Below are 22994 nucleotides of genomic sequence, written 5' to 3' on the forward strand. Positions count from 1 at the left end.
AGATAAGTTATATAAATTCATTGTATCTTGTTTAAGCTCTGTAAATTCCGAATGTTTGTCATAGATTTAATATTGAAAGACACCGTTCTCATGTCGCATATAGGTCGAGTAGATATATATATAGTCTTGATATAGTGACGCAGACTTACTTGCGAGAAACACGTGCCAATCCAAATTGAATAGAAGATGGGGTTGGTGAATATTCCCTGGAAGACATTGCGCTGACCGTGAATTTTCCTGGCGTTGAATTCGTTGAAAAGAGTCATCATGACGAACGTGTTAAAGATGACAGTGAAGTGTTGCGTGGGTCCGCCGCCCGCCGCTGCCACTCCGCGGCCCGTGTCGATGTCGAGCATCAGGTCACCTGCGGCAATCGATCGCGCCAAGTTTTTAGAATGTTCTGTCCGCTTGACGAGGCGAACTGGCGAGGAATCGAGAGATGTCAAGGGAAGACCAAGGGAAACGGTACTCACCGGCGAAAAGAAGCACGAAAATTACGCTCAACTGATACAAGGCCTGACCGAGAATATTTTTCATCATTGTCCTGGAAATGAGTGGTTTTGTGCGACCGTACGGTCTACGGAGGAGTAGATCGGGCGTAGGCATTTCGGTAGCCAAGGCGAGGGACGCTAACGTGTCCATGATTAGGTTTACCCATAACATCTGTACTGCCTTGAGCGGCGAGTCCTGCACGGCACAAGCACCGATGAAAGCAACAATCACGGCAACCACGTTGACAGTCAGTTGAAACTGCAGAAATTTGGCGATGCTGTCGTAGACGTTTCTGCCCCACATGACCGCTTTCACGATCGACGAGAAGTTATCGTCCGTCAATATGATGTCGGACGCCTCTTTGGCGACGTCCGTGCCGGCGATGCCCATGGCGAAGCCAACGTCGGCCTTCTTCAAGGCTGGACCGTCGTTCGTGCCGTCACCGGTAACCGCTACGACCTCGCGGCTTTCACTCGCTTTACTGTCGATGATGCCCTTTACCAAGGTATACTTATCGGTAGGCGACGACCTGGCCAATACTCGTAATTTTGGCCACACCTTATCGAGTAGATGCTGTTGCACCTCGCCATGGTTGTCTCTAATCCTGCGATTAAACTCTTTACCCTCGAGAATGAGGAAGTCCTCGTTCGGCTTGAGAATACCACACTTAAGCGCGATGGATCGCGCGGTATTTATATTGTCACCCGTCACCATGCGCACGGTGATGCCGGCCTTTTGGCATTTCCTAATTGCGTCCGGTACTTCGGGACGCACCGGATCTTCGATACCGACGATGCACAAGCAGGTGAGATTGTTCACTAGATTATCTTCGTCGTCCCAATTGGGCTCGTTGTCGATGTGAACTTGATTGATCTCTGCCTTGCCAGGAACAAAGTCGCGATAAGCGATGGAAATGGTGCGTAGTCCGTTGCATGCCATGGGTTCGATCACGTTCTTTACTAAACGCTCTTGCATCTCTCTGGTAAACGTCTCCAGATGACCTTCGCGACCATATATAAAGGCACATCTGCAATAAAATTTATTCAAATCCTTTTCAATCAAATTGAAAAAGAAATTTATATTATTTCCAAGTAATATCAATCTAATGGTTTCTCAATTTTCAAAAAAATTTGGAGAAATTTAAACAAACGGTAAAATTTTCACACAGCTCAAAAAGATTGTTGATATTTTACTCTCAAATATTTCGGAGACTCGAAATTCTGTCACGAAAGCTTCAAATTGGAAAAAAAAAAAAAAAAAAAAAAAAAATGAAATGAAAGAAACGAGTGGAATTACAAGATTCAGTAAATTTTAATATGTTTGAATAAAAGAATAAACTATACGTACTTCTTCATGATGATCTCGGAAGCGCCCTTGGTGAAGAGCCTATATCCACCGCCCTTCCTGGGAATGACGGTAGACATGCTCTTTCTTACGCTATTAAACGTATACACCCGCGTAAAGGTTTCCTCAGGATAATCGTCCCGCACGGTTTGATATTTCTTGCCCAGGGCTAATACGAATCCAAGTAAGGCACATTCGGTTTTGTTGCCGACCTGCAACGACAATTCGCTAGGGTCCTGCGACTCCATTATTCGCGACGTGTACGCCGAATTGATGGAGATGGCCTGTATGATCAGTTCGCCGATATGGCTCGGTAAGTCCGAGAAATTCGGCGTAGTTTTGCACATCTTCTCGCATATGTACGACTGTACCACGGTCATGCGGTTCGTAGTCAAGGTGCCGGTCTTGTCCGAGCAAATGGCGGTGGCGTTACCCATAGTCTCGCAGGCATCCAAGTGACGTACCAGATTGTTGTCCTTCATCATTTTCTGTACAGAGAGAAAAATGGATTAAAAACGAATTTTTTCTTTTTTTAAATTGACGACAAAATCTTTGTAGAATTTTACCTTGACGGAGTAAGCGAGCGACAAGGTGACGGCTAGCGGAAGACCCTCGGGTACGGCGACTACGAGCACCGTAACACCGATGATCAGATGCCGCACCAGATCATTGGCGTACGTGTTTCGCCACGGCCTGCCCTCGATGACGAAGGTCGTCACGCAGAACTGTATGATTAAAATGACGACGGTGAGCACCGCGATGGTCGAGCCGGCGTAACCGATCTGTATGGCGAGTTTAGTTAGCTTGGCTTGCAGAACACTCTTCTCCTTCTTCCCGCTGGTCTCCGCGGCGCTCGCGGGCGCGGCCGCGTGATGATTCTCGCCACCCTCGTGCTTACCGCCGCCTCCGCTTCCGGTCACGTGACTGTTCCCGGTAATCTCTACCGTTTCATCTCCTTGAGTTTTATCACGTCAATATTAGACTGCATCCTTCACCGTTACATATCGCCGATCGAGGCTCAATCGACCCGAGCGATCGCATCCCGAGCAAAATCTTGATCGTACCAAGGATTTGCTGATCGATCGCAATTTGAGATAACACTGATTGAATCTCGATCGTTACACTTAAAACGAGTATATATATATATGTATGTATATCAATTATCTCAAAAGCATTCTAATAAAAATACTGGATGCTACTCGAGAGTTGGTGGATAGTCAAAAGTTTTAATGAAAGATGATTGAGATTAATGTGGAAGACACAATAAGTTACATATGTTAGAAAAACACATTAAAACCATGGGTGTTTATATCATTACTAGAATGCAGAAAACAAGAAGCTATATGCAAGAACGAGGTAGCCGCTAATGCGTGTCAAATGCATATATAAACCACTGCCAATAGAACACGCAAAGATCAATAGGGAACACGTAAGCGTGGATAATGTAATTTTGTTTCTTTTCTTACGCTCTCGGCACATGATGTAGCGTTTGATGTATCAAGAGAATGCATTCCTTAAACAAATCGTTTAACGTCCAATCTCACCGCTCCCGCATCTTGATTTTAAATTAATGTCATTTCTTTGCTACATCGAGGTCCGAGAGTATACCCTTAAACCATATTCGACGAGACAAAAAAAAAAAAAAAAAAAAAAAAAAGAAAAAGAAAAAGAAATTAAACTTTTTAATCAAATGTCATTAAAGATAGAGAGAGAGAGAGAGAGAGAGAGAGAGAGAGAGAGAGAGAGAGAGAGAAAGAGAGTGCGATAAAAAGAAATATTCCTTTGGAGATACGCAACATTAATGTAAAATTCATAGATATAATTAATCAAAGTAATTACACAAGAAAAATTTCCGAACGAAATGTAGAAGAAATGAAAAAGTGAGATGAAGTGAAAGATAAAGATTAAAAAACTGAATGCTGTCTTGAGGACTCAAAACGTTCAATTAATTTCTTGGCCTCGATGGCCACGAATCTATGTGTATAATATATGCATAATTATATATATGTATATATATATATGTATATCAAGATAATATAAAAACAATAAGAAAAAATATATAAATATATATATATATTATTTAGAATTTTATTCACCTGGTAATGACTTCTTCTTCCGCTGCTTTTTAGCCTCTAGATAAAAAAATACATGCAAAATGAAATTGATTAGCAATCTATTTAAAAAATATATATGCCAATGGTATAATAGTCGCGTCAATAAAAGAATTTACATTTGTGATTATAATTTTTTTCATTTTTCACTGATTTTCGCAAAAGGGTACTTAACACTAACAAATGAAATAGGTAGATAGATAGGTACAGCCCAGAAGGTTAAACATAAAGAAGCAACTATTGCTTCTATGATATAGGAACAAAATCTTACTAGTATAATTGTAAGAGTGCATAAAAGTACATTCCTGTTTGAATAACTTATCAATAAAATAGTTTACCTTCTAGGTTGTGTAATAACGAAAGATTTACAGAGGGATATGGATCAAGGACAGGATTTATGATATTTTGATATGATTTTTTTATAAAATGTCCTAAAAATGACGTACTTTTCCTGAGCTATTAATACATTGATTAAATTAAAAAACGCAATACATTATTTAATATTGAATGAGACAAAGAGAGAGAGAGAGAGAGAGGAAGAGAGTTCAAAGATTCTGGTGGTAAATGTTGTAATTTGAAATATGTATAACTATATATAAATGACAATTATTTTCTTCTTTTAGAAATGTAATCGTGTAAACTAAATTTTAGAGTTTAATAATATTAGAATATATTATATATGTTTAATATTCATATAAAAGTTTAAAAGTTTCGGTTTTTGATTCAAAAAGTACATGACTTTTGAGACACTTTTTATAAAAATTATTTTGAAAAAGTTTATATAACGATAATAATTTTAATCTTGAAATTTTCAAGTACAAAATTTCATATACACATATCAGACAAAGATAAAAAAAAAAAAAAAACATATAGCAAAAACATTTATAGCTAGAAAAGGACAGAAACACAAATGATTTACAAACGCAAGAAATATAAAATAATAGCATCTTAACAAAATTATATTAATAAAGGCAGTATCCTTGATGAACAATGTAAATGGATTTTTAATTTTTCAGGATAATTCGCGAATATATAAATATAATACATAACTGGTAAATATTATTTTGATATTCAGTACAACGTATATAATGTATTCATAGTGTAAACAAGTAAGCCGGAAAAAAAATCTTTATTAATACAATGGGAATTGCCATAAAATAATGCGCCCTATAATGCTGTATCATGGCAGTTTTATGTAGAATATTTTCTAAAAATATACATGAAAAGTGTCTATTCTGAAAACATTGACAAATTGAAATACAAATCTTCTACAATCAATTAGTTAATGAGTTAATAAAAATAAAAAATCCAATGTTGGCAAATGCAATGTCGAGAATATAAAATACAGGGAATGAAAAAAAAATGGCTGTTGTAAAATTCATAATAAAAAAAAAATGATCACACCAATTCACGTCAAAACCATGCGTCCACTGCGATTCGTCTACACTCATTTTGAAACATTCGTAAATGTCATGCGGGAATATGGTAGAGAATACCAACAACTTCTATTACAAGGCACAAATTGCCATAAAATCTATTTGCTACTATAAACATATCGTAATGCATCCATGTACCGAATCTTCAATAAAATTTTTAGAGTAGAGTTTGCGCTAAATGATTCAGAAGTTGCTAGTAGAGATAGTAGAGATAGGTATACTAAATCATTAGAGTGAAAAGAGATATGTGGGATATCAATCTCAAAAGTAATCTGATAAAACATAATAGAACTTTCAGAGAAAAACATGTATATGTACTGTATATGTGTATATATATATATATATATATATATATATATAAACAAAAATTACACATTACTCTAAGAATTTAGTAACCTTTGTATAAATGTGCAATCATTCAAAGCGATCGATCGATCGATCGATCGGCAATAACGATTATACGTACCTTTCTTCATTTTCTTGATTTCTTGCTCCTGTTGATCAACAGCAGCACCCAATAAGGTAAAGATAATACCCGCTTGGGAGTTAACACCTACTGCAGTAACTAACATTTTTCCGGAACCCTCCATCACATGTGTACCTTTTCAACAATACAGTAACATTCAAGATAGTCTTCTGTCGCGTAAAAATCCTTTAAACATTTTGAGACTTTTTTTTACAATAAAAAAATTATCCAAAATAATGACTGTTACAATTCAATTCAAGCAAGGCTATCTCACCTGAAAGTACCATAGGATCAAACGATTCCCCTTTCTTTACATGATCTGACTCTCCAGTCAGACTGGATTCATCCACTTTGAGATCGTTGCTTTGTATAAGAATACCGTCTGCAGGCAACAGGTCTCCATATTTTATCTGTATTGTCAAACAGCTAATTTAATATAAATTTTACTTTTGCTTTCTATGTTAATATTAACAATTCTAGCGTACATGTCCCATGTTAACAAATTGTATTATATATTTAAAAAGTGTATTTAAAAAACTTATATACCCTAATCCTCTAAATAGCGTTAAAAGTTTTAATTAATACTGTTGCATATATACCTGACAAATGTCACCAACAACAATATCAGACACGGAAACTTGTTTCACTTCTCCTTGCCGTATAACCGAGAACTTGTGCTCTCCCTCTATCCGACTCTGAAGACCTCTAAACTGTCTCTCCTTGGAGTAGTCGTTAAACGCCGTCACTAAGACCACCACAATTACAGAAATCAATATAGCGAGTCCTTCAATCCAACCATATTTCGCTTCGTCCTCATCTACTAAAGCTGGAAATAAAAAATACATTATTCAACATCTTTTGGAAACCTTTCTTCAAAATTCAAGTTGACAAAATTTATCTTTATGTGCTTTGTGTCGAAAGATTTTAATACACAGAAATATCAAACATCAAGTTGACAACCCAACAAATGGCAATCACTCATAAAGATAAAGTACACAATATCACATCATAAATACTTACGTTTTTCATCATCAGCTGGATGATAAAAGCTAAGACCTAATGAAACCAATGCTGCTACTTCTAAGATGATTAACGTGACATCTTGCAATGCTTCCCATACTAACTGTAAAAATGTTTTTGGTGGTTTTGGAGGTATCATATTGGAACCAAATGTATCTCGCCTATGTTGTATGTCTGCTACTGACCCACTAAGACCTGTATAGATAATAAGAATCATGATATATATAAATATCCCTTGTACCATTTTCTTTTTATATGAAAAATATTCTTTATATGTAATTTTTTTCCCCTTTCCATATTGTAATTCAAAATTTGGATACGTTAGAAGCAACATTCATACCTTCATTGGGTGAAGTATACAGCTTTTTACAAATCTCCTGCACACCACCGTAGCTATTGACTTTGTTGACACCTTCGCGCCCCCGCAGCTCCATGAGCTCGCGGAGTTGCTTAAGCGTGACACCATATTGGGCCGGCCGGCCGTCTATCGTCGCCATGATATCTCTGTCGCCTCTGTTGGCCGAAGCCAACTACTGTTACGCTTCCACAAGGCTACACAGCTCGTATTATTCTCTGGCGTCGCTGCTCCACTGGCCTCCAAACGAATGGAGGACCAACGGCTGAAAGATAACAGAAAGAGATCGTTTAGTGGTAAAGTTTGCAAACTGTCACAAGTTTTAAATGCAAATATATAATAGTTTTATGTTAGATTTATACACTAGTTGTGTTGCAATTTTTATCAACGCAACGTGTCGCCATTATTGTCATTATAATGGTCACCTGTTGTCTAATGAAAAATACACCTAATGGAAAATAAATCAACAGATTTGAGGGAAAGAATGAAATCATCAAGATCACCGTGCGACTAAGGTGTGTAGCACGCATTGTCGGATGACAGTCGCGCGGGGTATAGCTACACGAGACAGCCCCTCTCGATCGGAGGGGCTCCGGACTCCGGAATTGAAATGCGGACGAAATCGATATCGGCGCAACCGCGTGTCACGATACGAAACAAATATCCGACGATAACGATGACAAGGTAGGGCACGCGGGCTCTCGTTCACGTCGCTTATGCAACGCGATTATTGATTCCGGGGATGTGCAGCGACGTCGAAAGGAGCAACATCGCTCCGCCGTGCTGGTTTCTACCACACGCGCGCACACACACACACACACGCACGCACACATACATATATATATATATATATATATATATATATATATATGTATAACATACCATGTCGACCCTACCGCGGCGCTTCGCGTTAAATGTCAAACTCCTTTAACCCGGCGCCCGAGCAAACGGCTCTCCGGTCGTCCGTGTGTCATGGAGAGAGTCTCTAGGTCGAAGCGATCGAAGCGAGAGATCACGACGCGTCGAATCCGTGATTGGTTGACCTCGAGAGAGAGAGAGAGAGAGAGAGAGAGGGGGGGGAGAGAGAGGGGGAGAGAGAGAGAGAGAGAGAGAGAGAGAGAGAGTTCACTCGGTCCCGTCCTCCGTCAAAGGGTAAAGAATGCACGAGCTGGAGCGCCGCCCGAAGATTGAGGTTATAGGCGCCAAGCAGCGACAGCGGGCGGCGGGCGGCTTCGGCCGCTCGTCTGACTCTGACGGTCTGACGTCTGACAGCGGCGTGAACATTCCCGCGGAACTCGCGGCTCGCGGGAACAGGGTGAAGTCGGCAACGGGCGAGGAGAGTTTTACCCGAAATCCGAAACTCGGACGGCAACCGCTCCGAGCTCCGACTCGGACGAATGGAAAATAACACGACGCTACGGACTGTCACTCGCGCTCGCTCGATAAAAGAATACAAACACGGTGCTCTAAAAATAACTACGCGCTTCGAGCAACGGACAGAAAGGGAGAAAGATAGACAGACAGGCAAACGTCTTTACCTCCCGACGATTTTCTTTTCGTCCTACGCACGAAAAGCAACGTATTTCGGTGAAAATAATGTGGATTCGACGTAACCACTAGGCTCGCACTACATTCCCGTCGAAACTTGGCAATTCTCCGTTGTCAGCGAATGACGTACAAGAGAGGAAGAGAGAGAGAGAGAGAAAGGGAGAGAGAGAGAGAAATTTTATCGCTATGTAGGTAGACAGACGATCCGGCAAGGTGCGAATACGAGGCTAGGTTCTCGATAGCCATGAAAAAGCGAGTGTTAAGTGAAATGAGCCATTAGCAAAGTGATAATCAATTTGTGTTGCCCTCTAGTAGAGCGCGAGCGTAACTCTTTTCTCTCTCTCTCTCTCTCTCTCTGCCTCCCCCTTCCTTCCTTCCTTCCTTCCTTCCTTCCTTCCTCTCCTTCTTTCGCTCTCTTTCTCTCTCTCTCTTTCTCTGATCCCTTTTTTATCTCGCGTGAATGATGGATTCATTCATTTTAAACTTATTACATTTTAGGTCTATTACTTTCTAAATTGCATTTTTTCATTACTTACTACTTACTGCATTTAAAAAGAGAAACAGATATATATATGTATGTTCAAGTTTTGAAAATAGAAATACTAATATGAAAAAATTCCATTTACAGTATTTTTGCCTTCTATTTTTTTCCGTCAAAGCGTTAACATATTAGACATTTGTTATTACATGTATTATGTAACATACATTATGTTATACGTATATAAAGATATGAGTAAGCTTTTAGCAGAAAAAAATAGAATATACATATATATATATACATAAAAATTATAAATTATTGTAATTGGTGAAAAACCTGCTAATGGCAGATTTTTGAGATTATTTGGAGACGATTCTTCCTCGGATTGAAAAAAAAGGCGCTTTTCGCAAACTAAAAACTTTTTGGAGTTAAAAAATTATCAAAACTATATTCTTTAAATAATTTCAGATAGAGTTTATTCTAGTAGAATTTTAATTTAAGGCTTAATTACAAAGATACATAAAAACAAAAATTGGAAACTTGCAAAAAATGACGACATCCGTCGATATTTTCGCTGAGGAAAAATCGACTCCAAATGATCTCTCTAGAATCTGACATTAACAGGTTTTTCACTAATTACAGGACACCCTGTATATATATATATATATATATATATATATATACAGGGTGTCCTGTAATTAGTGAAAAACCTGTTAATGTCAGATTCTAGAGAGATCATTTGGAGTCGATTTTTGGAGTCGATATATATATATATATATATATATATATATATATATATATATATATATATATAAAGAAAATGGTTCGAAAAAAATTAATACCACGATGAAGAAAGAAGCGACCTAAATACGCATCGAGATACATAGAAATATAATCTGTTCGATAAGAGCTCTTTTCTCCTTCTTTACGATATAAAAGCTCGACAAGATAATCGGAGACATCGAGACGCCGGGCGTCGTCAACGTCGCGACGCCACGCGACGAAACGAAACGCGTTTCCGCTCGGGGAATAATTCCGCGCGCAGCTTAACTCACTCGCGGTTTACGTAATTTTCATCCCCGACACGCGCGCTATTTTCAACCAATGGTAATAATCAACGGCGGTCGCGCGGGCGACCGACCGGTTACGATCGCGCGCGACTTCCTTTTACGACATCATCGCCGAGGCGGTTTTAAGCACTTTCGCCATCACGCAAAATACGTGCATGATGTCCCAATTATAATACGCGACGTTAAATGACTAAGAATAGTGGGCGAGCAAAACACAACGTGGAAATAACGAATGTAAAAGTTGAGACGTCTGTAAAAAAAATTCTTTGAAAATTCTCTGATTTTCCAGGCATTTTTGTTCGAAATTTTAGAATAAAATATATATTTTAAATATATAAATATAAAAAATATGTAAATATATTTTAAATATATAATTTTAATAAAAAGAATTGTTTTTTTTAAATTTTTAATGTTTTTACAATTTAACTTTTTAAAATAAAGTTTTTTTATTGCGTTTTTTAAATGCTCATACGAAGGAAGAACATGGAGCTTCAAGTGCTTTTGCAAATGTACTGAAAGAAACTAGATAGTTTTTTAAGCTAACATTTTTTATAACATTTTTTATTTTTTTATCGCTAGAAATTACAATAAAAAACATGCATATTCAATATTTTTTTTCCGCTAAAAATTACAATAAAAAATATACACATTCAATATTTTTTAAAGACATTTAATATATAAACACAGAGATATATTTTTATAATATATTTTAAATACATAACTCGTAATTAGCTTATTATATATACATTGTTGATTGTTTACAATAAAAGTAAAATTATCAAGGAAAGAATTTTATAAAAAATTCCCGAAATTTCAAAAATTTAATAAAAATTTTTTGCTTCAGAAACAAAAAAATTCTTGAGAATTCTATAGAGTAGTGTTTTCCAGGGAGTAAACCCTCTTACCTATAATAACGCGAGAAGATACGTCAAAATTATTAAAATTTCTATCGCTCTATTATACACATGAATGACGCACAATAATTCGAGGGGGGGGGGGGGAGGGAGAGAGAAAAAACTTCTTACATATCGATCCAACCGACAAATTACGTAAGCAGAGGTAATTTTCCGTTTGCGGCCGCTACTTTATTTGTTATTATTAAAATGTACAGTGTTAAGCATTTGGCATGCGCGCATAATTGCATTTCGTCGCGTGCGTTTAAGTCGCTAGGGCGAATTTTATACCGCGATCTGGCGATTTGAAATATTTCCAAAAAGTCTCCCTTGTCTCGTCGTGTTCGTTTCGCAAAAGCGCGAAATTATAATATTTCTTCTTTCTCGCTTGGATTCACGATAATTATCGAAGCCAATCGTTGAAAATATCGTTTATTTTAGTGAATCGATCAACCGATTAATCATCGCGCAGTCTTTCCCTTTGCGCTGTACAATAAAAATCGCAAATTAAATATCTTGCGTGAGAAATTTATGTATTTTTAATCACCTACACACGGTACACGTTTTCACTCATTCATGTTAAATTAATTGAATAAATTTCGAGTGATTCAATATCCAAATGACTCAAACTCCTCGCGTATTCAATGATTCCGACAACTATCCAACTGTCCCAAGGCACAGTCTACAACGTCTGACACAATGCTATAAATACGAACGGCGATCACGGAATCCTGCGATCGCGAGAGAAAACGAAGGTTGCCGGGCTATTACATACTTTCGCGTGGATTACGTGTCGCGATGATGACATTATATGTGAAGGAACGCAGGTACTGGTTGTTGTTGAAACTCACTCTTTCACGAGTGACCGCGGCCACGGGAGCGTATCGTCATTAATACGCTATATACCGGAGGTCGTATAAATACAGGTAGAGGTGGAGTCACCGCGAAATGATGTCACCGCTTACGCACGTTCATCGAATTAGAACCCAGGCGCGATTTTATTATCCGCTTAAGCGTGGCTCTTAACTAAACGAATTTAATCACTTTTGCATGAGTCGCTGTCATTATTCACCCACGTATGTATCACCGTCACGTAACATTAATATACCGTTTCTTTTTATTAACTACTGCCCGTCGCTGCTAATTGTAAGACAAGAAATGTCCTTCGTCTAACGTCTACGATCAGTAAACAGCCAAATATTCGAACGTTCGCGGCCGAAGCTCTCGGTGCTCCGAAAGTTCAAAGTTTCATGAATATTAATAAGAAAAAAAAAAAGGTCAAACATACGCGAAGAATTATGACCCAGATTCATACGTTCACCTAGTTTATTCATCAAAGCTAATTTATCATTTTTTTTTGCACCATAAATTGTTATATAAATTATTAAGGATATAAGATAGAAATTATCAAGTTATTGCGTGCAAAATTTGAGATTTAAAAAACACCCGAAATATTTTGCAAAGAAATTTTGTTAAATCGATTTGACAATGATAGGAAAAATTTATGTGAGAACAATAGTTGTCTGTAATCTCCACTCAAAAAAATATTTTGCTAATGTAGATTAGATGTTTCAATTAAAATTTATCGCTACTTTTTGTACCTGTTAGAATATTGTTTATCACGTATTGAATTTATAGCAGCAATATTCTAGCGATACCTCTAGAAAATTTAGATTCCATTGCCAAATATTAATTATACAAGGGCAAACATAATTGTCCTTGACAATAGGTCTTAAAGATGGGCATCACAGACAAATTTTCTGTCTAAATTACACTAATGGTACAGATATAAATTCTGCCTCTGTCATTTAAATTGATTAAGTGCAAAATATATGCGGTATCAGAGTATTTGTTAATAATTTATCTGCTTCAGTTAATTTTTTACATCTAGAAAATTTTTCTTGAATAAGTTGCAAGATCAGTTTTATAAGTGTCAATCTTATAATATGTACATAAATTTCTTTTCTTGTAAAAATTAATTATAAAAAATATAAATATATATTTATATTATTTATAATTATTTTTTACAAGAAAGGAAATTTAATTCACTATTTACGTCGGTATCATGTCCATAATGTATGATTTTAATATTGGAATAGAAATTATCTCATCAAAAAGCTTATAAATATAAATCTATCATTAGTCGATTAATCACTCGATTGTCAAAAAAAAAAAAAAAAAAAAAAAAAAAAAAATGATGAGGCAAGCAGAACGCATTCCACGAACGCACAGAATAAACAGTAACATGTCACTAATCAACTAATCGCCGGACATGCTCGCGACGCGATTTATCGCGATTCTCTAGAAGAAATCAGCGAGTGAGTGATTCATGAATCGCAAAGAGCATCCTACGCAGAATACAGCTCTCATGCGCGCATTCTTGACATTCTGACATGTCACGCACATATACATATACGGCCATCGTCTCTCTTCGGTATCGCCGTTCTCTTATCAAAATCCGAGAAGGCTCTAATGTTCACGAGACACGCTATAATATCGGCGCCGAGGAATGTCGGTGTTTAATGAAGGGAAAAGGGCATGTAAATAAATATTTACGGCGCCCCTCTTTAAGCGCCGACTCGCTGGTGAAATCGATATAAACGACATTAAACCGCGTCTCGACTAACATTCATTCGCATTCGCGATACGATCGTTAAAGCGAACAACAATATCGTCATGGATGACGCATATATTTGTTTAACACTTTCACCGCCACGCTTACATACATACGTCTGACACGCGTCTGATTCATATGTAAGGAAACAGATCGTTTATTGTAATGAAACAACACGGCGTGATGTATTAAACTCCAAATTTATAGCGTCTCATTTAACAAATGGATAGCGAAGAATAATTTCTTCTTATCGATTCACAGTAATAAATCGCTTAAGGAAAAAGTCATTTTCGTCTTGTAATCGTCTCCTTTCAAATTGTCGAACACGTGTTTCAATCTATTACTTGCGGGCTGTATTACTTAAAAAATCACTCTCTTAATGGAATATTTCAGCATTTTCGAAGAAAAATGGAAAATAAAAATTGACGAGGAAAATCGAAAAGGACAGAAAGATTGATAGGAATGACTAACAATGTCGGCCAATTATTAAAAATTGTCAAAATATCAGACGATGGTTTTTTTTGATACGCGTTGCACGATAAAAATATAATATTTCCAATTCTCAGCAAAGCAGAGACAGCAATGAATCCAAACGGTAGGAAGTACCTGCCCCGATGCATCATTCATGCTTCAATCATTCATTATTAGGCCTTGATTGCATCACTGTTTTTTCTAACTTTTAAAAATTCCTCACGCACAGCTCTCAATATATGCTAATGTCTGTGAATCGTGGAAAATATTATGAACATTTTCATCAGCAGTTTTTTAAAAGTATGTCCAAGTATTCAACATTTTACACATCACATTTCTCATAATATCTGCATTTTACCTTCGCCATTGTATTGTACATTTTTCTATCAAATATTTTTTTTGGACTTTATATGTATATATTTATTTATTTTTTTTTTTTTTAATATTAATATCCTCGTAAAAGATACATGCCATTTCCGGTTAGCGTGAGATTAATGATTCAACACATTTTCAATATTCATGTTTTTTTTTTTTATTCGACTTTTACATAACGGCGGAATTCCGCGAAGGGTTAAGAAATCACATGTCATTCTAATTAAATCGCCTACTCCAACATACATAAATATAATACTCTCCTACCCACGTGCGGATTACGATATTGAAGATTATCTCTTAGTGCGCACGCGAAATCGTGAATTCACACGTTTTTTTGTACTAGATAATTACAACGTATATATAGTAAAAACCTACGCTATTAACTGCGCAACAAACATGTAAAAACGATCGACGAATAAAATAGCGCGAGAGTACGACACTTCGATTATGTTTCCGCTAATTATAGATGGCCTTCGAAAAAACGCGAAGCCGTCCTCGCGCAATTTCCGAATAAATTGTTCTTGATAGAAAAAAAAAAAAAAAAAACATCTGCCTTTTATCTCTCCAGAAAATTGATTTTCGCGCACAACAGCCGCGACTTGGAAAATACATACATAAAACGACCCGAGCCTGCGCGAGAGAGTGAAATGGAGTTTGTTGGTCCAGCGTGTGTGTAAGTGAACTCATTAAAAGTAGAGCTTTGAGTATTTGTGTGAGAGTTTCCTACACGCGCTAACACACACATGACGTCATCCCGCGAAAACATCGAGCTTCTCAAACGTTTGTGGATTTTTCTAGCTTGTTTACTCATGATCGAAAGCGAATATGTGTATTGCGGGGGAGACTCGATGCCTTTTTCTTTTCTTTTTATCCTCATTTTTTTTTTTTTTTTTTTTTTTTTTTTATATACATCAACTACGCCTCGGAAAATCGCAACTTTTATTATTATATACACGCGACGAATATTCTCGCAATATTCTCGTTCGTGGAGGATATTCTTCGTTAACAATATCGCGTCACTATAAGCGAGGTCCTCGGCGAAACGCCAAAATGTCGAAAATTGCCTCGCGGCCGAATAGGAGCCGAGAAACGATGAAACACGAAACCAAGTATCTCATAGAAAAGATAGTAAAAGAAAAAAAAAAAACATAATGTGGTCGCGACACATAATGAGAAAATAAAAAAATGACAATATAAAAGAATGGCGCAAACAAAAATATTTTCGTAACGCGAATCCTGTATCAATGGACTATGAAACGAGGCGGTTCCCATTAAAGCAATCAAAGTCTTTATCCAAATTGAGGAGATTACTGCTAATTCGCTTGAATGATTAATCCGCTTAATTCACTTTGCTTAAAAGCAATGGAAGATTAGAGTTATACGAATGGAGGTGCGTTATCTCGAGAGTTGTGTCGCGCGTGACACATCTACATACATGCCCGCGATGTCATGTGTTACGCACGATAAAATGTCACGCATCATCGATCGCTCGGGCAATCCACGATCGAGCGCGCGCACGCGCACTCGTTGTAGTCTCTCACTCTCCTCTCCCTTTTCTTCTTTTTTTATTTATTTGTTTTTGCCTTACTCCCATTACGCATCTTCATATTTCACCCAGCGACCAGGTTATATATCGATCGCGCTTACCTGCTATCGAATAGCACGTGTGCACACATACACGCTCGCGTAGCTTACACACGTGTAATATTATCTCCGCGCGCGACGATCCGACCTTTCTACGACTCCACGTGGGACTGCGGATGCCGTCCGTCCGGAACACTTCCGTCCCGCGTCGCGTAATCAACCGCGTTACAGCCGACACACGCAGGAACGTACGTATAGTCGATTGAAGCCATGTGACGTCTCTCTTTAACTACGGCCGTTGACATTACATCATCCCACTTTACCACATTTCAATATTTTAACACAATGCTCGTTTATCTTCAACAATGCCAGTATCTTGTGAGTACGATGAGAAAATTCCAGTCGAATCGTCAGTTTTCTCGATGGGAAAACCTTTCAAGTTTCTGTAAAACTATATTTCTTTTTTTTTTCCATAGTATTTTTTTCTCGAGAAAATTTAAACAATGTCTAAAAAAAAAAGAGCGATTCATTGAAAAGTATTAAGCTGATTCCGATAAAAATGAAAAAAATTATCAATCTCCGTATAATATGAAAATTAGTATTGATAGTTATTATCTTCAGATTCTTATCTTTAAATGAAATAAACATCCATTTAATCATTCAACATCTCTATTTTTTTGGTTTTTTTCCCTTCTTACCGCACGACACTGCAACGTAACTATATCGAGAGAGAGAGAGAGAGAGAGAGAGAGAGAGAGAGAGAGAGAAAGAAAGGGAGAAAGACAAGAAAGACAGAGAGAATGTATCGTTGCTGGTCAAAGCACGCGTGCCAATCGTCAGTGAGACAAGGATAGAACCTCTCCTCCCCCCTTTCTCTCTCTCTCTCTCTCTCTCTCTCACGCGCGCACGTGTAACGTAATCGCCGCTAATACACGCACCGGCGCGTCTCTTTTACAAGCCAAGAGACGCGACATAGAGTATCCATTCTCGCATGCTATCGGATTCTGCGGTGCGGATCCTGCGGTGTTTGTTGGCCTGTCGGAAAATTCGGTGAGGTGTGTAGTGTCGCGGAAAATTGTTTCATCAACCCTCCTCCCTTTCCCTCCCGTCACCAGCGCTGACTCACTTTTCCCCAAAAACGGTTGACAAGATCTCCGTTTGTTTTGCACGATATTTTGCGGTTTGCACAATCGAACGTATAAACGTATAGGATAGACTCGGGTAAGATGGCCATAGTTTTTTAAAATGCAAAAAACATAATTTTATTTTTGTTATTTCTTAATAGTGTTTGACATATCATCTTCACTGAAGCTTCAATTACGTGATATTATCGAAATTAAAAGGAAAATATTTAATAGAAATTTTATATTATCAAAATAGCACAACGTAAGCATTGGCCATCTTACCCAACTTTTGAGGAAAAGATGATCATAGTGACGGAAAGATGGCCATAGTATTTATAAAAAAATAGTGAAAACGAAAATAAAAATTATAGGTCATATAACAATTTACGTATCTTTGTAATATGTCTAACGTCGATTACGATAGCTTAACTGTAATTTATTCGACGTTGTAACAGTTTTTAGGGGACACATGAAAAACTTTGCGGATAGTCAAAAGTAAAAGTATGATATAAGATTCGCAATATCGTTATTTCGAATAGTGTATGCACATAAATTACTGTAAATATCGATTATCTTTGATATATAGCGATTATTGAAAAAATTACAGCCTATGTCTACCATCCGTAGTCTAGTTTACCCTATCTTTCTTTGCGCTTTTTTAGATAGAAATAAAACGCGTTGCGAGGACACTGTATTTTTTCAACGACTTTTTGATCCTTCAAGCGATTCATTTCGTCTTTCCAGAAGCGAAATTAGGAAGCGACAAAGGGTGAGATCGGCTGTTTTAACTACGTAAATTTAATCAATTTCGCACGGATTTTCGCTCGTCACGATGTCGTTTGCAAGGATCGTTTCGGATAATGATCAAGGTTGCACAGTCATCCCCCGCTCATTTTGCGTAAGATGTGCTTAGGAAGGAACATTTCTTTTCATCTCCCGATTGCTTTTTCTTTCTCTGCTCTTCCTTGGGATACGATTGCCCTCGTGATAATATAAGCTTTCCGTAGAAACAAAGAAAACAATTTCATATCACTGATAAAGAGAAAAAAAGGAAGAAACAGGCAGAGAGAGAGAGAGAGAGAAGTAAAGTGAAGGAATTGTAACGAAAATAAGACAGAGAAAGTGCTCGAATAAAACTGCATTATCTCCCGTCTTCTCTCATTCTCCTTTATCACAGTTCCTCGTAAAATATTTTGGCTGTATCTGCTGACGTCAAATACATTGTGTGTTACTGATAGATTAAGCCAGTGACACATAGAATAACGTAACCAGTCAGACGTAAGTAATAAGCAAATAAAAAATGTCGATCTGACGTCTTACTGCTTACTATTTTTTTATTTGCTATGGACTTTGAGAAGATAAATAAGATACAAGTAGAGATAAGTGATTTATCTGTACAATTACTTTGTACAAAGATTGAAATAAAAAAAAAAAGAATTAGGTATATCAACGAACGTTAAATCAAAGAACTCAATTTAATATTTTCAAAAGTGTTTAAAACTTAATTAGATTCGTCTCATAATCTAATCAAACTGTAATCTCAAAACTTGGTTCGTTAAATTAAAGACCTTTACCAAATTTCGAGTGATTCATTCATTCATGAGATGAGTCAATCAATTTTCTTAATTAAAAGATTGAGAAGAAAAGATACTTAAAACATCTAGAAACGAGTAGATACAGACATTATGCGACGAATATTTGAGATTGAAATTGTTACATAACTAACATGATTATATGTAACACGATTACATAATTAATTTTTCCAAATCGCTAAAAGCGATAATAAATATCGGGAAAAAAATATCTAAACAAAATTACACACAAATAACATGTATATGGGATATTTAAATATATGACGTTAAGCGTTTATGAATTCGAAATTTTTCAAACAAACCGACCAAAGTGATAACGAGGAGGATATCAGAAGAGTATTCAACGCAAATGTGTTTCCATCATGCAAAAATAAAAGCTCTGCTCCGAAAATTCACGGGCTCGAACGTACCCTTCCTGACGCGTTATTTTTCAAAGTCGCTATAAATTCGCATGAAAATGTCATCGGGTTTTTATGCGCGAATTAACGGTGGATGCATTTCGCGGAACGGCAAAAGACAAAGTAATTCCATTTAGCAGGCTCGCTCGTGATTAAAAATAGCGTCGCGCTGTCTTCGTGCGTGAGCTCTAACTCTGTCGAACTGCCGCTGGCGCACCCATTCGTGCGCCATTTATACAGGATGTTCTACAACGAAAATCCACGTTCCCAACTTCAATATTATCATACTCTGAAATAGCATTCCCCATTAGTTATGTCTAATTATCTCATAAAAAAAAAAAAAAAAAAAAAAAAAACAACATACGTATGTATGTACATTTATATACAGGGTGTCCGGTAATAATCGCCCCACCCCTCTAGGGCTGATAGAACAAGTCAAACTGAACATAAAAGTCCTCTACCATTTTGCGATTTTTGCAATAATTATTAAAATATTAATTAAAAACGTTCAGCGCATGCTAAGTGCTATATACGGCGCGCGCTCATACGCTGAGAGTTTTTAATTAATATTTGAATAATTATTGCGCAAATCGCAAAATGGTAGAGGACATTTATGTTCAGTTTGACCTGCTCTATCTGCCCTAGAGAGATGGGGCGGTAATTACCGGACACCCTGTATATCTAAGAAATATATTAAATACACAAAAGATTAAAAATTAGATTCTCTTGTATAAATGTTATCCAACTGTAGCTATAACGCAAGTCCGTTAACATCCTAATGATATCTAGTGAAGAAAGAAGTAGCAGAGCAGTGATAAGACATTCATTACTTTGTTGCACAAGATTGTTGCACGATTATTAGATAGCATAATCGTATAATATGATTTTAATTAAATTATGAAATTAATGTATAATCGCGATAAAAAACGTAGCTTATTGAGAAACGAAAAAAAAGTGTTACGCTCGCAATCTATCTCGTTTAGGTCGACTTATCGCAATGACATCACTTATCGGACATCATTGAGAAGGTTGAAATTACCGATCGTAATCTCCAAATTATTTTTTTGATAATAATATTTTTTTCAGGATATCGCATATAAATTTGTATCAGAAACAAGATGTTTAACGGAAACACGATATTTCCGTATTCTTAAAATTCTTGTATTATGATTTGAAGTATTTTCTCTATATTCCTTGTCTAGTTTAAATAAAAAAACTTTATTTATATAAATTTCGATTTCGCCGTGCAATTAAAATTCAATTTAACGATTCAAAGAATTATCCTATTCATGTAACAGTTTTGTTCCGAAACGGAGCGAAATGAATAATAATTTTCGTTTCGATTTGAGAAATCGATTCCGACACACTTATTTGTATATTTATTCGCATTCACATATTACTCTTGTATGCGCGCGTATATTTAGATGCAGTTTTGACATTTAATAGAGCCGCTCGCGTAGCGCTTTAATCTCCAACTCTTACGTCACGATCCGTCCGTCCATGAATCGTCATCGGCGGCATTCATTTCCCGTGACTAATTGCGGCCATAACTCCGGAGTACAGTCGCGCTTTATAATTATGTTAACGAACATCTGTGCGATTCATGAATCCATGATATCCGATCGCCATTAATTCGACAGCGTTTTACATTGTTGCATTTTTTGTTTTTTATTTTTGTACGAACCGAGTACCGAGTTTCGCGTAACGACTTTGCGATTAATCGATTATTCATGAAGATTCAAAAGTGTGTTTATAGGTCATAAGAGAGAAGGGACAGTATCGTCGACGGCGTGTGATTAATATTAATTAATTAAGCGCCACTAGCGATCATTTATCGGGAAAAATTTCGCGATGCGAAACGAAGCGTGTAATAATTAATTCAAGAGCTTTACACACGCGTAGTTCGCGATTAGTAATTTATTTACCGAAATTAATGTTTCCGCGTCAGATTTCATGTTTGCGTATTTGAATTCTGAGATCTGTTTAAATTGTCGTAACGATAAACAATCGAGTCAGTTAATTAAGAATATCGACGTAAGCACTGACGTCGTCGCGTGTTCCTGTTTTCCGAGAATTCTTCTTTATAATGATTTAGTATGTTCGATCGATGAACCGGAATCCTTCTAGCTTTGAAATCGCCATTGTGTAAATTTAATTTTACGTAATCTAATTTGTATTGTATTATTACATTGTGGTCTTAACTATATTAATTAAAATATAATGGAGCAATAAGAGCGTATATTATATCCTCTGAGGAATACTAGAATCATCATTTTCCATCAAATGAGATTTTCCATTACGCGAAAAATTGTATTATGTTATTATATATTATTATTAGTTGAAATAAATATATAATATTTATTTATTAAGAAATTTTTTATTTATTATTCAGAAATAATATAATGATATATTCTTTCGAAATGAAAGATCATCTTGTTGATAAAAGAAATTTTAATTGTCGAGGGGTGCGGATAGGATATCAGTCATCGGTCTACACTACTCATCTATGCACGTCGACCTACACTACTGTAGCGCCGAAATTAGGTCAGGACATTTCTAATTTGCATATAGATGTAAGATACAGTATCACAGATCAGAGGAAAAATATCCATTAATAATAGTTAATACTTTGAGTAAAGTAGAAAAGGAGCTTATGTGCTAAACTTTTGTAATACATTGGACAAAATATAAGGAATCTCAAAAGTGCTATTAATACCATAACAACTATAATTTTTTTAGCATTGTTTCTGAACTCGTTAATTAATGTTTAATATGCAGATGAATAAATCTAATAAATTTTTCATTCAATTTGTATCAAAACGTAACGCCTATACATAAAAGCTACAGGCTTTCATACTCGTTTGCAAAATATTTGTTTCACTTTACTTACGCGTCTGATCTTTGGGATTTTATTTAGTAATTAATAACAGATTTGAGTCACAATTTACAGATCACATTGGCCTCTCACACAGAAAAAAAAGAATATTCTTATTTTGACAATATCTTTAGTTTCAAAATCTAAATCTTGAAATGAGATTATATCGCGTTAATATATTCTTGTTATTATAAGAATAATTTTCTTGAATGGAGAGGAAAAAATGTTGGATAGAAAATAACACATGTTCAAATCCAAGATTATAATTTTTTTAGAATATTTAGAAATTTTAAAATAATTATTTTATTCTTGAAATGACAATTGTAATATTGAAATGAGATTATAATATCGTTGAAATTTAAGATTTTTAAATTCTTCCAAGAAGATTATAAATTTTTGCGTATATATGAAACAATGAACGCGTTCATATGAGTATACAAGTTTTGATTTGACACTTACTTTTTTTCTGTATATGTTTCCAGCGAGACTATAGTCAATCTCATTGAATGACACAATTTCGACATAAATGTCATTGATAATCAGAAACGTTTGAATTTATGCGATTTGATTGACGAACGACCGAAAACTGGATATTCATACGAGAATTGTTAATTACCATAAAACGATTGCACGACCATTAGTCGTCTACTTGCTCTGACATGGTATAGTATCCGATAATCGACTCGGGCCGGCCGTTCGTAGGCTCGTCATCGGCCATGGTAAAACTAGAGGTCTCTAAAGGTTAGAG

The 22994-nt window shown here is 36.4% G+C and overlaps 1 protein-coding gene across 22 annotated transcripts in view; it reads right to left on the reverse strand.

Moving 5' to 3' along the window:
• Pmca (plasma membrane calcium-transporting ATPase 3) overlaps positions 1–22994 on the reverse strand; it is a 95645-nt gene that overhangs the window by 54157 nt on the left and 18494 nt on the right. For 15 of the 22 annotated variants that reach the window (XR_012048359.1, XR_012048357.1, XR_012048355.1 and 12 more), the window contains 10 exons: positions 7210–7489; positions 6870–7064; positions 6449–6675; positions 6124–6259; positions 5850–5984; positions 3933–3968; positions 2403–2791; positions 1840–2324; positions 474–1519; positions 150–364 (listed from right to left, as the gene is read on the reverse strand). Coding sequence is in view for 18 of the 22 variants with exons in the window: in XM_072909603.1 (XP_072765704.1) it covers positions 150–364; positions 474–1519; positions 1840–2324; positions 2403–2791; positions 3933–3968; positions 5850–5984; positions 6124–6259; positions 6449–6675; positions 6870–7064; positions 7210–7366 (3021 nt within the window). In the remaining 4 variants the exon portion in view is untranslated. Of the gene's footprint in view, positions 1–149; positions 365–473; positions 1520–1839; positions 2325–2402; positions 2792–3932; positions 3969–5849; positions 5985–6123; positions 6260–6448; positions 6676–6869; positions 7065–7209; positions 7490–7649; positions 7668–7727; positions 8002–8106; positions 8261–8762; positions 8990–22994 lie in introns of those variants that run through there. The other 7 variants (XM_072909569.1, XM_072909541.1, XM_072909523.1 and 4 more) reach the window with 5 other exon arrangements.

Source organism: Anoplolepis gracilipes, chromosome 2, assembly GCF_047496725.1.
Source record: "Anoplolepis gracilipes chromosome 2, ASM4749672v1, whole genome shotgun sequence".
NCBI classification, from domain to species: Eukaryota; Metazoa; Arthropoda; class Insecta; order Hymenoptera; family Formicidae; genus Anoplolepis; species Anoplolepis gracilipes.